The sequence below is a fragment of the Ursus maritimus genome, unplaced genomic scaffold (genome assembly GCF_017311325.1).
Source record: "Ursus maritimus isolate PB19 unplaced genomic scaffold, ASM1731132v1 scaffold_7, whole genome shotgun sequence".
NCBI lineage: Eukaryota > Metazoa > Chordata > Mammalia > Carnivora > Ursidae > Ursus > Ursus maritimus.
In genome coordinates, this window is record NW_024426885.1 from 62858711 (window position 1) to 62874168 (window position 15458).

Consider the following 15458-nt stretch of genomic DNA (forward strand, 5'->3'; position numbering starts at 1 on the left):
GAAGGATTTGTTTGACTCTGTACAAAATGTGGAATACCAGTTTTAGAGGGAAAGAAGAGTTTTTAAAAACCAGTGCCTCCTCCATAGTCCCTTCATAAAAAATAATTTTGCATATATTTTATGTTTTATGACATTTTTTGCTGAAGAGCATAAGTTTCCCAAAAATGTTGATATTGATACCTTCCTTTGGTGTTTGCCTAATAGGCTAATTACAAAAATTTTGTATAGACAGCTTTTTATACTCTCACAGCAAAAGCAAATGGTGCTTTCTTTAGACCGTTTCTGATGGTCTTGGTGCATTTCGGGGAAATTTTCTGAAAACGTTTCATGTTGGGTGTTCACAGTCCTTCTTTTAAATGCGTGGACTAGGCATTGCATATTAGAAGCCACATGGGGGAAGGGAACTCACGGTGAGACTGCCCCTGGCATCCAGAACTTTCTGTGGGAAAGAATAGGCTAAGATAATGAGGCCTCCTAACCACAGACATGTGGAGGACTGGAAGAGTGTTACGGGTGCTAGAGGACGCAGAGGGGACAATCCTTTCTGTAGAGCAGCTCTGAGATTTCAGGAAGGAGGTGGTATCTGAGCTAAGTCTTGAAGAGTGTCACCAGTTAGTGATTTTCAAGTCAGTCCCAGGAACCAGGAGCACAAACTGCCCAGAGGAGCCAACCTTGAAGTTAAGCCTTCTTCCTGCACCCCCGCTTCCACCTTTGCAACACCCTGCCATTTTCTTTGCATTCCATCCAGATCTTCATATCCAATTTCTAACCAGTCTTGTATTTCTCCTAAGACCAGCACCTGTCACACAACTTACCTTTGGTTTTGAAAGCCAAATATTTATTTAGGAAGATCCATTCCTAACATAATATCGCAGAATCAAGAGTGTGTTTGTGAAGAGTAGAACAACAAATGACATCTCGCCTGTATTCCAGAATCTGTCTTTTACCGTGTTATGCCATAGTCATGGCACTATAATGCTTATACCACTTCCAAACGTTTGGCCTCCCTGGGTTTGATTACATTGTAACGGGCCTTGTGTGCCAGCCTAAAGAGCATAGCCTTTGTTCCGTGGGCTTTGTGGAACCAGGGGAAATCTTGAAAAAGAATTACAGCTGCAAGTCATGCTTGTGTTATGTAAGGATTTTTCCTGCAGCAGTGAGCACTGTGGGCTAAAACGTGGAGAGTCTGAAGACAGACAGGCAAGAGGCTAATGCACTAGTCCGAGCAAAAGAGGATGAGGGTGTGACTGCAGACGTGGAAGAGAAGAGAAGCAGTTAGACAGACGTGATGGAAGGGACTTAATGGGCTATTGGATGTGGACCACTTAACCAGTCTGGAACTACGGGGTTCTAGACTCTAATTGCTTGGCAGAGATCTCTGGGCAACTTGCGAATGTGACCTGAGGCAAACCCTTTAAACTCCCTGCCTCGGTTTCTTCAGAAGGTGGATGAAAATCACACCTGTAGGGTTTTTGTGATGCTCAAATGAGAAGAAGTATATGGATTCATTGTAAGGTTATAAAGCAGAATGTAAGCTAAGGTGCCAGTGACGAAGATGATAGTGGGGATGGTGGGGATTGTGGTAACGGCTGATATTTGTCAGATGCTTACTGTGGGCCAGGTGCCATACTAAGCATATTTTCTTATTTCAGCTTCTCAGGAGTCCTTAAAAATGTAGGTATTTATTATTATTATTATTATTATTATTATTATTATTATTATTCCTGTTTTACGGATGGGGAAACTGAGGCTTAGAGAGTTTAAGTAACCTGTCCAGGATCATATCGCTAGTAAATGGCTGATACTTCAGTTAACATAGTTACTACTGGAAGCATTTTTTTCCCCTGCAGGCTTAAGTCCTTTAGATTTGGAAGACTTGAGGTTGATAGATTTTTCAAGAGCCTTATTAAAAGCCCGCATAGGAGGGCGCCTCGGTGGCTCAGTTGGTTACACGTCTGCCTTCGGCTTGGGTCATGATCTCGGGGTCCTGGGATGGAGCCCCACATCTGGCTCCCTGCTCAGTGGGGAGTCTGCTTCTCCCTCTGCCTCGCCCTGCTCATGCTCTCTCTCGCGCACTCTCTCTCAAATAAATAAATAAAATCTTAAAAAAAAAAAAAAAGCCTACATAGGACTTTCAAGGTGCAGTTCTATTAGGTGCTTTGATAGGCACTTGTTACCATTTTTTTCCTAAAATGAGGCTGATGATAACTTTTTACATCTTCCATTCCAGGCCCATAAAGAGAGGGGATATTCTGCCCCCAGAGAAAGGCCGAGAGGTTGCGAAGGAACTCGGCATACCGTACTATGAGACAAGCGTCTTTGACCAGTTCGGCATCAAGGACGTGTTCGACAATGCAATCCGAGCCGCGCTGATTTCTCGAAGACACCTGCAGTTCTGGAAATCCCACCTAAAGAAAGTTCAGAAACCTTTACTTCAGGCACCATTCCTACCTCCAAAAGCCCCTCCACCGGTCATCAAAGTTCCAGAATGTCCCTCCACAGGGACAAGCGAAGCTGCCTGTTTACTGGACAATCCTCTGTGTGCCGACGTCCTGTTCATCCTTCAGGACCAGGAGCACATCTTTGCACATCGAATTTACCTCGCTACCTCCTCTTCCAAATTTTATGATCTTTTTTTAATGGAATGTGAAGAAACCCCAAATGGGAGTGAAGGAGCTGGTGAGAAAGAGAAGCAGAGCAGGGATTTCCAGGGGTGGGCATGGAGCCTTGACCCAGACGAGGAGCGGGAGGAAGGCCCCCCCAGGACCCCTCAGAGCAATCAGTGGAAGTCCTCGAGCCAGAACCTGTCCCAGCAGGAGGGTCAGGGGCTGGAAGCCGAGAGCTCGATTCCGGAGACGCAGAGTTTGTCAGGCTGGAGCAAGGGGTTCGTCGGCATGCACAAGGAGATGCAAGTCAATCCCGTTTCCAAGCGGGTGGGCCCCATCACCGTGGTCAGGATGGACTCCTCCGTCCAGCCAGGCCCTTTCCGGACCCTGCTCCAGTTTCTGTACACGGGACAACTGGATGAGAAGGAAAAGGACCTGGTGGGCCTGGCTCAGATTGCAGAGGTTCTGGAGATGTTTGACTTGAGGATGATGGTGGAAAACATCATGAACAAGGAAGCCTTCATGAACCAGGAGATTACGAAAGCGTTTCACGTCAGGAAGGCCAATCGGATAAAAGAGTGTCTCAGCAAGGGGACATTCTCGGGTGAGTGGGTCCAATGGTAAAGTCATCCATCCCTTCGGTTGTGTTTTATTAAACATTAGCTATACACGAGTAAGGGAGAGAATAACCATCACTAACGTGTATAAATGCTTATTTTTTTCATGTACCCTTCTAGCTTGCATGTATCCTTCTATTTCATTCTCATCAGACTTAAGGGCTAGAGGTTATTCTGTTCTGCAGACGGACAAAGAGGGTAGGTAACTTGCCCCAGGTTATACACGTAGTAAATAGTCGAGCAAGATTTGCACGCAAGCTCCCCTCTAAAGCACCGTGCTATCACAGTGCTTCTCGAAGGTGGGTCACATTACCCCTGAGCCTGAGCAAGAGCCAGTCAGCCTGATGCTCACGATTCCCCTTTGGCTTCCTTTCCCTGACCAAGTCTACTCTCCACTGATCCTTTGGCCCTGAAATCCTCGAGGTGATACTGGCAGCCGTCTGTGTTCCCATCTGGGGTGCTTCATCTGCCTACCTCCTTTCCTTGTCTTTCTCACACTCCTTTCCCTGCTCTTCTATATTTTCCTCGCCTCTTCTTTGTCCTTGATAACCATGCCATCTGCTGCCCAGAACATCCTCACGTAATTGCTTGCACAGACTTATACTAAATTCTGAAATTGCTGTGTATGTGTGTATTTCATTATAAAAATGTGACTTTCTGACTTTTACTTAGGCAGACACTTCTGTTTTGTCTTTATCATTCAAAATGCCCGTCATGATGATACACATTTAGTACTATACCTTTAGTCATTGACTACTGAGTCTATTCATTAATTTTCAAGCTTATAAATAATATTTACCTGAAACATTGACCATCATGAAATAGAAGCCATCTTGAAAGTTCATGAAAAGCAATGTTACCAACCTGCAGTAAATTAAACAATGGACCTTCAGTGAAATGAATAAAATCGCTCTCCCCTTAATGCAAAGGCATAGTGACCAAATACAATGTGGAGCTTCAAGTGGATTGTCTAAAAAAAAACAAAAACAAAAAAACCACTACAAATACAATTTAGAGATAATTGGAAAATTTTGAATATGAACTAGATAATGGATGAAATTAGGGAATCATTGCTAATTTTCTTAGGCATGATAACGATTATCTAGAAGAATGTTCTTATTTTTAGAAAACTCTTGATAAAGTAGTTCAAAATGTCATTGTATCTGTTAAAAAAGTCTACACAAATATATATACACATATCCACATGTACGTGTATATATACATATACGGACATACTATGTACACACACACACACACACACACACACACACACACATACAGCCAAAACAAACACAGTAGAGAGTTAACAATATACTGTTTCTTCCACTGTTCTATTATTTTGAAATTTTTCATAGTAAGGGGGAAAAACATTCCTCTCCTTTAGGTTACTGTATGGTTCAGAGAATTTGTGTTGTGAGCTTATGTGTAATTTTAAATGTTTACCGTTAATCCTCAGGGTGACGTAGAAGGAATTGCGTGTTCCAAAGGTGGAGGTTGATACAAAATCACTAAGGAAAGCTACGGAAGAGAGAGTATGAGATGTAGGTTGATGAATATGGGCAGAACTCCCAGCAAAGCTGGCTCACGGCTATGTTTCCTCAATCCCTGGGCAGATGTGACATTTAGGTTGGATGATGGAGCCATCAGTGCCCACAAACCGTTGCTGATCTGTAGCTGCAGGTGGATGGCCGCCATGTTCGGGGGCTCGTTTGTGGAAAGTGCCAACAGTGAGGTATGTGCCTTCTGAAAAGCCCAAGTGGTATCGTTAGGAATGTGCATGTGTTTGATTAAGCAGCTGCCTTCAGTTCTTTAACTGCTTCCCTGAACCAGTTCCTTAGGCAATGTTTGAGCACCAGGTCACCCTCTTCTTAATTTTGCAGTTAGGAGGAGCTGTTGTCTGTTGCCCACTGCTTTCATTCGTAAAACACAATCAGCTCCACCTTTTAATAAATGTCCCCAAGCAAGATACCGTCAAAGTGACATACAGTAGGGGCAGAGTCTGTCTTCCAGAAGTTCAAGGCTGTGAAAAACTTCCTCAGTCACCCACATCCTGGGCTCCACTGAGCCCCTGACCAGACGGTGGGCCTTAAGAAGGGCCTCGTTGGGCCTCAGTCTCCTCATCTGCCCCACGAGGGACACCCTGGATGGCCTCTTTGAGCTGCAACACTCCTTAGCAACGGCCCCAACTTGCCTCCTCCAAGGGTTTGTTAACTGGAAGGAAACAGTAATGGAGCAAATGGTCGCGCCTGTGCACACGCCTCCCTTAGGTCTAGCGAAGCCACTGAGGCACTTCTCACATGCTGGCCCTATCTCCAGAAGAAGGCTGTTCTTAGGGCAGAGCAAGCAGTGTCTTGAAGACCCTACGTGTTCATCTTTTTACAAACTGAGTTGGAAAAGAAAGAAAAATTCCACTCCAGCACTTCTAACTTTAGTCTAGAAGAGCAAGCATTTTTGTTGAGTTTTGCAAGTATTTTTTAACCATCTTTTTTTAAAAAACACGGGGACACCCCATCAAGTTTATTGTCCTAAGAGGCTTGTTTTGCATATCTCAGCATCTCTCCACACTTTTAAAAGAAATAAAGAAAACAATAGCTAACTTTTCGAAAGGGGCACTCACACCAGAAATCTGAGTACTCCCATCGTGACCCAGGAGCCCGAATTTGCATCCCCGAGCAGGGAAGCAGAATCACAAGCCAGGGATGGCTGGGGCAGAGGAGGTCACTAGGCTACCTCCTGCTTCCAGAACAAACTGCAGCTGCTCCTACACCAGCCCCCAGCAAAAGGCTGTCTGCTGTGTGGGGAAAAAATATTAGAATTATTCTGCTGACCTCACTTGGAGTCTACCAGCCTTTCTGAATCAGTACGTCCCCAGCTGTACCTTAACGAAGTCTTTCCCATGCCATCAAAGGCGTCTCAGAGCCATGTCCCGGAGACTGCCGCAATTCCAGCTCCTCCATTTAGAAGCTGTGTGGCCATGGGCAGCGACCACCTTTCTGAGCTCCGGTCTCCCTATCTGGAAAGCATGATGTTACCCCACAGTGCGGTAGTGAGGGGCAAATGTCAGTCCTTACAAATCACCCCAGGAGCATTAAGTAAATGTAGCTGCTATTAGTCTTATTGTGATGTTGGCACGGTTAATATTCTTTCACTCTTACTTGCAAGAAAATCTGGGGAAGGCACTGATTAACAAAACTTCATCCAAATGGCATTTCACCCACTTCAGTCATCTCCAGAGATAAAGGGCCGGGAGGCTTGCTTCCCTAATTTCCCCAGCTCACTGCAATGTGTGCTGATGGTGCGGCCGAGCACCTGCTATGAACCCAGCGAAGTTGATCGGGGTCAGGAACCCAGGCACAAAGGGACACTGTCAGAGCTGACCTCGCAAATACTAATCCCCTTTATCCCTTCCCAGAATGGACTGTAATCGTCTCCAGATTAAAATGTGCAGGAGAGGTGACCAAAATAAAAACTTGGCAGTGACTGTGAATGCACACGTATATGGTGAACAGCCTCTCCTGGAGGGCCACCCATCTAGCACGACCTCCTAGAACGACTAGGTCGTGAGCGCCGTAGCTGAGGCTAATAGGTATGGATAGGTTCTACCCAACTTAGAAGACAGAGACCATGGACCCAAGCAACCAAAGGTCTGTGCCAAAATCCTTTAACCAGTGTCTGGAGAATGCCATGAGCTGTTGACCCGTGTGCCCCTGCCTGCCCCTTCCCTTGATTTCCCCTGTAGACTATCATGGTTGTGTCGTTATGAACTCTAGTCTCAGCTTGACCTTGAGCAAGTGACGACCCTCTCCAAACCTGTAAAATGGGGGATAACAAGAGAACTGTCTTCAGAGGGCAGATAAGTCAGGAGAATATATGTGTAAACGTAGAATTTGGTGCTTGGAACATACAAAAGCTCAAGAAATAGCGGTGACCATTGTCCTGGAGGACTCTTGTTCAATTCTTTCCATGAGGGATTAGAAATCTTTGTCCCCTGAAAGCCCTAAGTTAAAAAGCCCCCGGATCCCTTCCTAAACTAGTGAAGTTGGTTAGAGGGATCGTGGGGAGGGAGGAACATCAGTTAAACTCTCAGTAAATATTCCATGACTGGTATGGACTTGTATTGGCCCTTGGGATCTGTCCTTTTCTAGGGCACCCGTTAACTCTTTATTGCCCTGTGAAAATCAGACTTCCCCCTCAAAATGCAGTCTTTTTTTTTTTTTTTTTTGCATTACTAGAATCCTCATGCATATCCAGAAAGGAATAAAATATACATTGATGTTACTTTAACATTTTTTGTCACTTAGTATTTAAGAAGACATTGTATTTTACTTATATTTTTCTCATTACTTTTAATGTAGCAGTAAGCATAATTCTCTCCCCAGAGGTACTCAGCAAGTGGTTCATTAAAAATGCATGCCTGGCTTGTAGTTAGCAATGCTCTGGATCTGGAATACTTTCTCATTCTCTATGAGACCGTCTCTAATTATAAGCCTAATAGTCTGAGCTGATCTTCACAATTAAAATTTTAAACCAACGAAACTGGAATATGGGACGTTGTTTAGGATAGCATTACATTCTCTTTGCTGACTTTTTTTTTTAAGGTACATCCAGCAGGTAGGATGCAAAATTCTTAATTCCATCTCTTATGTAGCTTTGTGAAATGAGGTCTCCATTGTTATACATAAACATTAAAATCACAGAAACAGTCTTTTTAAAAAAAAATGAGAGAAAAAAAGGTGCAGTCTCTGAACGTGTTTTTAGTTTATTCTCATTCGCTCCAAGGGTCCCGAGCATTATTTGCCCAACAAAGCCATCGCTTCAAAAAACTGTTAGCATCGTGTTATGCAAGAAGGAAAGAGCAGGTCATGGATGATTACAAATGTCAGAACACGCTGAAGACATTGGAAGTATTGGGGCAGGGCTGCTTACAGGAATCTGTCTTCTCCTGCTGCCAAAAATAATTTCTTTCGCTTCGGATGTTCATTTGGTCATGACTTAGAACACACTCTTACTAAAAAATGCTAAGGTAACCCAAATACCTTCAAAATCCAGAGTCTCAGTGAAGAAGAAAAAGCTGTAGGTTATCACCTCTTCCAAATTCCCCCCATATAACAGATGAGGATACTGAGGATGAGAGAGGGTGCATGATTTGCTGGAGGTCACACTTATTTTAGTGACAAACTCCTGGGCCTGCACCAGCCTCTTGCCTTGTCGTCCAAGCCATTATTTTCCAAAACAGCAGACATCCCCATAGCTGAGAGCAGGTGTTCACCGAAAGCTCTGGGACTTTTTATATTTATGATCACTAATACTTTATAGCACTTAGGACTTGGTAAAATGTATATAGTTTCACTATCAAAATGGTCCAAATTTTAAAGTTTCACAACTTCAATTATCTAGAAAACTGTGCTAATCCGGACCTGATCTGTATAAGATAAATGCATGTTTGTGTCAACATATATGTACGGAAGCATATACCCAAGTATAACCGATGTTAGATTCACTGGAACAGCAATCAATTACAATACAATGGCTTCTTTATTTTAAAAATGACATCAGTAACAGTTTCTTCCTGCCAAGTTGTATCTATTGTCAAGGCTGTGCTAGAAACTTGCAATGATGACACTTGTCAAATCCTTGACGGTAACAACCCATGCAGCTTATTTACCAGATCATAATTGTTTTCATAAACTGTGTCCGAAAGGGGGTAGGTGTGTAGTTTTTTTACTATTTCTAGGAAAGTTTGGGGGGGGGCCTTCACTTTGATACATTGAGAGAACGCTCTCTGGCAGGATGTTCCCTCTGTGGTGGCCAGTGGCTGTGCAAGACGATGATATAGGTTGCTATAGCTTAAATGATTCTGGAGCCATGACACCGGAACACACTGGCCATGAGCCCCATGTAGACAGGGGAGGGAATATATGCGTAAAGAGAAAGATTAGGTATATCATTTAGATGTAATCATGTGTAATAGAGATATAATCATGTATCTTTATATGGTGTATAGAGGTTTATTAAGTACCAGAAAAAGGCAGTTAATACTGTTCATCCTTTTGAACTTAGAAATCTAATTCTTAAGAACTGTTAGTGTGATAGTTATTGTACTGTGATCTAGACCTTTGCTTCCTTGCCACGAAGGGTTTCTTGTACTGCACAGCGGTTCTGAGCATAGACCTTAGAATTATACTCCCTCGGTTCAAATCCCAGGCACTGACTAGCTCCATGACCTTGGATAGGGGGCTTACCCTCTGTGAACCTCAATTTCCTTACCTGTAAAATGGCAAAAATGATAGTTTTCTCCTCCTAGGGAGAATATAAGGATCAGATCAGATACTGTGTGTGGGAAGCTTAGTACAGTACCGCGTGTGTAGGAGGCCTTCCTTTAAGTTTAATTTGTATCCCCACCATCATCCCCGGAGTCAGGGGCAGTGGACTGTTCTAAACTATACCGGGGCCCGTCTTGTGGGGTGAGTTTGAGTCTGGGCTGCTCCACCGTGTACGTCCTCACTGATCCCTGCCCTGGCTCTCTAGCAGACTCTAGCAGGTGTCAGTACTGGCAAGAACTTCAGGGGCTCAGGACGTCTCACGTTTAGGTAAATCCTACAAAGGAGAGTTTACCAGACCCAGCCAACTCTTGCCCACATGTCCCAGGTAAGGATTTCTCTGGATTCTCTGAATCTCCTGATAACCTGATAATGTTCCAGGAATTTTGAATGCATGCGGTATTACCATAGGAAAAATAACAAAGTGTGGATGTTATGTTTGCATATATTGATAGAACGTTGGAATCAAGCCAGTCACTGTGGCAATTAGGGTGTTTGCTCATCCTCTGTTTTGACATCTTCGAGAGCGGGGCTCCATCGTGTGTCAGCAACAGTGTGGTCTGCAGCTCCCCCCGACACCTGTCCTGTTGCTAGGAGATTTCTTCCCCCACAATAGAGTATTAGAAGGTACTTGGCGAGGAGAGCCCATAATGTCATCATACATTTACAGCCCATTTGTCTGATTTATAAGTCCAAATAGCCATTTAAAAATTCCAAATCAGGCTTTGTCAGGCAGCCCCACTCCTTTGTCCTCTACAAATCAAACTGTTATGTTTAAAGCAGTAAATAGCGAATGACTCTACATGTGGCCTCAAAGCAGGTGTCCCAGGCTTGCCAATATCAAATCGTACCATAGGATATTTATAAGCAGTATAGCCTGGAAATGCACCCACTGCTTTCTTCAGCAGAACTTAGCTTTTCAAATAACGTTTCAGGTGTATCTCCCGAACATAAACAAGATGTCAATGCAAGCGGTATTGGATTACCTTTATACCAAGCAGTTGTCACCTAACTTGGACCTGGACCCGCTGGAATTAATTGCCTTGGCAAACAGATTTTGCCTGCCACACCTGGTTGCACTCGCAGGTAAGTCTGATGACTCGGGGCCATGCAGGGTCTGACTGTCAAATTTATCAAAATCACATTTAAACAAATACATCGTTTCCAGGGAATAAAAATTAAATTTGTATCACCCAGTATAGGACTGTCTTGTGCAGGGTGATATAAATTGATCAGATGCATCAGACAGCCCACTTCAATTCCACAAATATTTCTTAACACCTACTTTGTGGTCAACCCTGTAGGGGGGACGCCGTTATCAAGATGAGTGTTGCGTGACCCCTGCCCTTGAGACCCAGGCTCTGTGCACTCTGCCTCATCTGTGAACCGTGGGACTGGAAATAAAACCGTGGTGTCCATATGATTCCCCTGACGTGTGCTCAGACGCAGTCTTTAAGACAGAGTGAGAGGAGGCAGTGGGGAAAAACAGAGGCTGCAGAGCCAGGCTGCTCGGGTTCAGATGCTGACATCACCGTTTACTGGCTAGATGACTTCACGCTTCACTCCGTGTCCGCTCGCTCTCTCTCCAGCATGGGATCATGTTATTCTCCTGCTGAGTTGTTACAAAGACTAAGGAGTTAAGATATATATAAAGTCCTCAGAACAGTGTCTGGCACCTAGTAAGCCTTATGTAAGTGGTTTTTTTAAAGCTATTTTAGAAAATGTTCTGACATTGTCAAGAGCATTTTGGGAGAAAGAAGAAAGAGGGACTTGGCTTCACTTCCCAAAATCTTATGCATCATTTCTGGACACGTTCAGTTGTTAGGCTGAAGCAGGTCTAAATAGGATACATGTATTATTCACATACCTGTTTCTTCAATGTGCACCTTCGCCTTCATTCACCAGGCGGGTCAATTAGCATTTAGGGCGTTTGTCACTACATCAGCTGACTCCTGTTAGCCGCAAAAGCAGAAACTGTGGCAGTTCTGTACGTCGGCTTGTGTCCCCAGCACACAGCAAAGCGCCTGAGCGTATTAGCTTCCCAGTAATACGTGTTGAATCATGAAATGAATGAAAATGAATGTTTGAACAAACCAACTGGTCATATCTGCACTTGACTTTCTGGCAGTGTCTTTAGAAAGAAATGCACTTCTCTGGACTCCAGGTTGCTGCTACACTCGGCCAGCTGGAGACCCAAGTCCTCTCCACACCTTCCTTCTTCCCCCACTGGATAGAAAGATAGAAACGAGATCGTTGAAGCACTGCTGCTCACTTTTTAAAAACCGTTTTTAACCCACACCCCCGAAGTCACAGGTCCACAAGAGTGTCCTGCTTACAAATGTTAACTCTAGGAGGCTGCGGCGGGCAGTTCCTTTTTTCAAAAGTGTAGCTTCTGACCATTTGACTATCCAGTGTTTATAAGTATTTATCCTTTGAGGATGAATTTCTTATTTTTAAATGGTCAAAAACCATTTGGAACCAAATCTGTTGAACGAGGTTTGTGATTAATCTTGAACTAGTGCCGTTTTTGCTTAAATATGAAGCAATGGTGATGAAAACATGGGACCGACCTCTCCGCGAAAGGAACTGAATCAGAGAGAGGTTCTGGTGTGAACTGCAGACTTCTCTGCCTGTTTCCTTTTGTTATTCAATGCTACTGTCACTGCTAGGACTAAATACACAGCTGCCTAAGATGATCCCTTTAGTCATTTGTAATGTTGGGTAAGTATGGAGCATTCAGAACATCGTTTTTAAACATCAGTTTCAGGGGTAAAAATGCGTTGCAAGCCAATGTGTTAAATGAGTATCAAGAAATGTTGCTGTTACCTAAAATCAAAAAGCCTGATGACTTGTGCAGAAAATGTAGTTCCAAATAGTTCTTTTCCAAGCCATCTGACGAAAGTTGTGCCAAAGAAACCATTCCCATCTAGATATCGTACTGACCAGGTAGAGGCATGTTGACTACCAAGTGTGTAAACAGAAGGTAAACAGGGTTGGGACAATTTCCTGGATTAGAACAGATGCGTGTGAGAGGTGAGGAGAGTGCCTCGACCTCAAGGAGCCAGGAGCGTGGGCCTAGACTGCACCCACACGCGTCCATCCCAGAGGCAGGGGACGGCCCAAACAGAGGCAAGAGCCCACTCTGGCTCAGAACCACAATTTAGATTCAGCTTAGAAGCCTTGGGCACAGCTCCCAGGCAGAAGTGGCTCTCCCAGCTAGATTTTTGTTACTTCCAGTTGAAGGTCCCCCCCAGTCTTTAGAATCTAACGGGCTGAACAGAATGTCACCCATCTGCAGCTGTTGAGAAAGACATCTGCATTCACATTTTTAATTCCCCATATGGATTCATCCCCGTTACTCAGTCCTTCCACTCTCAGAGATTATGGAGAATTGGAGTGATATGAGTGGGGAAACTGTGAAACAGGAAGATACTAGAGAGTCTCAAGGATTCTAGGAAGGCACTGAACTGTGTAGAGCAGCACTATCCAATAGAACTTTCTGCAATGATGGAAATGTTCTGTGTCCGTGTTGCCCAATACACATGTGGCGTTGAGCACTTCACTATTCAGACTAGTGTGGCTGAGGGTGTGAATGTTTAATTTTCTATAATACCAATTTAAGTTTCAATCAGCTCACGTGGCCAGTAGTCACCGTACTGGGCAATGAAGGTCTGGAGGACTCCAGCTATTTCAGAAGCACGAACAAGTGTCCCCAAGTCGGTGCAGTGGCCCGAGACCAGAACTCCCCATGCTGAAAGGCCCCCCATCACAGTGGGCCCTGAGTTCAGTTCGCATGATTGCCAGAGCTGCGTCCCGTATTCCTCTCCTCTCAGGTGGTCCCAGACCAGACTCTGCAGCTGAGGTGTCTGGCTTGCAAGGGTATGGTTCGACTGTCTCCCGTTCTCTCTCTTCCCCAGAGCAGTATGCCGTCCAGGAGCTGACCAAGGCCGCGATGAGTGGCGTGGGCATTGACGGGGAAGTGCTCTCCTATTTGGAATTGGCCCAGGTTTGTAACAATTTGCCTTTCACCTTGTAAGTGTGTTCAACCAGTTCATTTAATGCTGATAAAACATTCCGCTGTTGCATCTGTCTAAATAAAGATGTCACCACTGAGTCACAGAGGGCCCTGTGTACACTGAGAAGATCTGAGAGTTTCACGTTTCATGCACCATTCCCCCTGCTGGGCTTCGTTTGAGAAAACAACACGGACCCTACCCCACGCCAGCCCCATTGTCCCCCGAGGCACCAGCTTCACATGTGGGAGAACAACTTGGGGCATGATAGGGAAAGGTTCTGTCCCTCCTTGTTTGAATTCTTGGACACATATTGGCCAAGATCAGACGGTTTCTAGAACTCCATAAAGCCCTGTAATGCCCTACCTCTCACTGCAGCTCACCTGGGGTTTTCCAAAATCAGTATTTGTTAATATCAATATTATGATTCCATAATCCCCGTACACACTTGCACTCTTCCAGAGAGGCCCCGAGGTCCGGCTTCAGCTTTGTGACGAATAACTTACTCAAGGCACGAAGCCAAACTCTGCCTCAGTTTCCTTATCTGTAAGGAACGGGGATGATAATTCACATCCTATCAACTTACAGATTATTTTGAGAATCAGGCAGAAGAGAATGTGCAAGAAAGTGTGAAGAGTAGAACCCTCTCGCATACGCGGGATGCTTCGTCCCTGGCATGGACTTACTGACAGTGAGTTTACACTCTGAAGGAGTGAAGAAAAAATTCTTCAGTCCTTTCTTCAGCCCATCGGGTTCGTTTTTCTTTGTTCCCTCTCTGTTAGGGCAGTGGTTTATGAAGCCTTAGGTCAGGTGATTTGAGTGGATCTTTTTCAAGCAAGGGAGAGGAGCTGGTTTCAGGGGGAGGAAGGAGGCAAGTAGCAGGCCAAGTTGCCTTTCCACCTGTGGCTAGAAGAATAGTTCGGATTCAAAAGGGGGAAGGGCAGAATCGGACTTGACAGCCACCTGCTCGTTCGGACTTACACAACAAGTATTTGTGGTTTTCTCCCCACGCATCCGGCACTGCCCTTGACAAAAGGACACGTGGATATGAATGGCAGATTCTCTGCCCTCCGGGCAATCACAGACAGTGCGAGAAATAGAAGCCCATATTATTAGATTCCAACTTGAAAAAGAGCCTAACAGAGGTTACAGTGAAAACCCAGAGCAGACATCTATGGCAGTAGGACCAGCAAGGCCCCATCAGAATGGGTTGTCCACACTTGGGATTTGAGGTCTCTTGAAACAGGTCCAGGGCACAGTTCATGACTTGTGCTCTCCAGTAAGTTCTCCTCCTGGAGAAAAATGAAACGACCCAGTACTGCATGTAGTCTACTTGAGGTGATGACTTGCAGTTAGTTGTGTCTGCTCCAGTCCCTGCCCTGACAAGCCTGGGCAGGAAGAGTTTAGGCTGGAGCCTCCCATTCCGTAGCTCATTCATGAGACCCTTGCCTAGGGGCATGCGGGGTTTACTTAATGAGCCGTGTGCAGACAGGTGGCACCCGATCTGTTGCATTTTCCAATGTCCGTGGTATAAAAACCCCCGCCTGACCAATTTTAACAACGTGAAATTGCTGACCTCGGCGTAGGGGAGAAATGTGCACCGTTGACACTCTTGGGCAGGTCCCAGCCAACTCCAGGACACCGGCGCCCGACTCTTAATTTCAGAAAGAAATCTGATCTCAAGAGAAGTTGGAAGCACCAGCAAAAATGCTCTATAATGTTGGGGTTGCAACTCTCAGAGTTTCTTGAGTGATTTCCTGAGGAAATGGGCCTTCGTTCACAGCAGAGATGTGGGCCCCCAGGGAAGCACCCTGTAGGTTTCAGGGTTTCTCCTGCTCAAAGAAGCCTCAAGACCTACAAACTGAATGGATAGCTGAGGACACGGACAAAGTGTGGGGGGGG

At 44.9% G+C, this 15458-nt stretch overlaps 1 protein-coding gene across 9 annotated transcripts in view; it reads left to right on the forward strand.

The window, feature by feature from the left end:
• Positions 1-15458, forward strand: part of RHOBTB1 (Rho related BTB domain containing 1) — a 116998-nt gene that overhangs the window by 98028 nt on the left and 3512 nt on the right. For all 9 annotated transcript variants that reach the window (XM_040624400.1, XM_040624402.1, XM_040624401.1 and 6 more), the window contains 4 exons: positions 2231-3210; positions 4837-4955; positions 10479-10629; positions 13461-13549. In XM_040624400.1, coding sequence (XP_040480334.1) covers positions 2231-3210; positions 4837-4955; positions 10479-10629; positions 13461-13549 — 1339 coding nt within the window. The remainder of the gene's footprint in view (positions 1-2230; positions 3211-4836; positions 4956-10478; positions 10630-13460; positions 13550-15458) is intronic.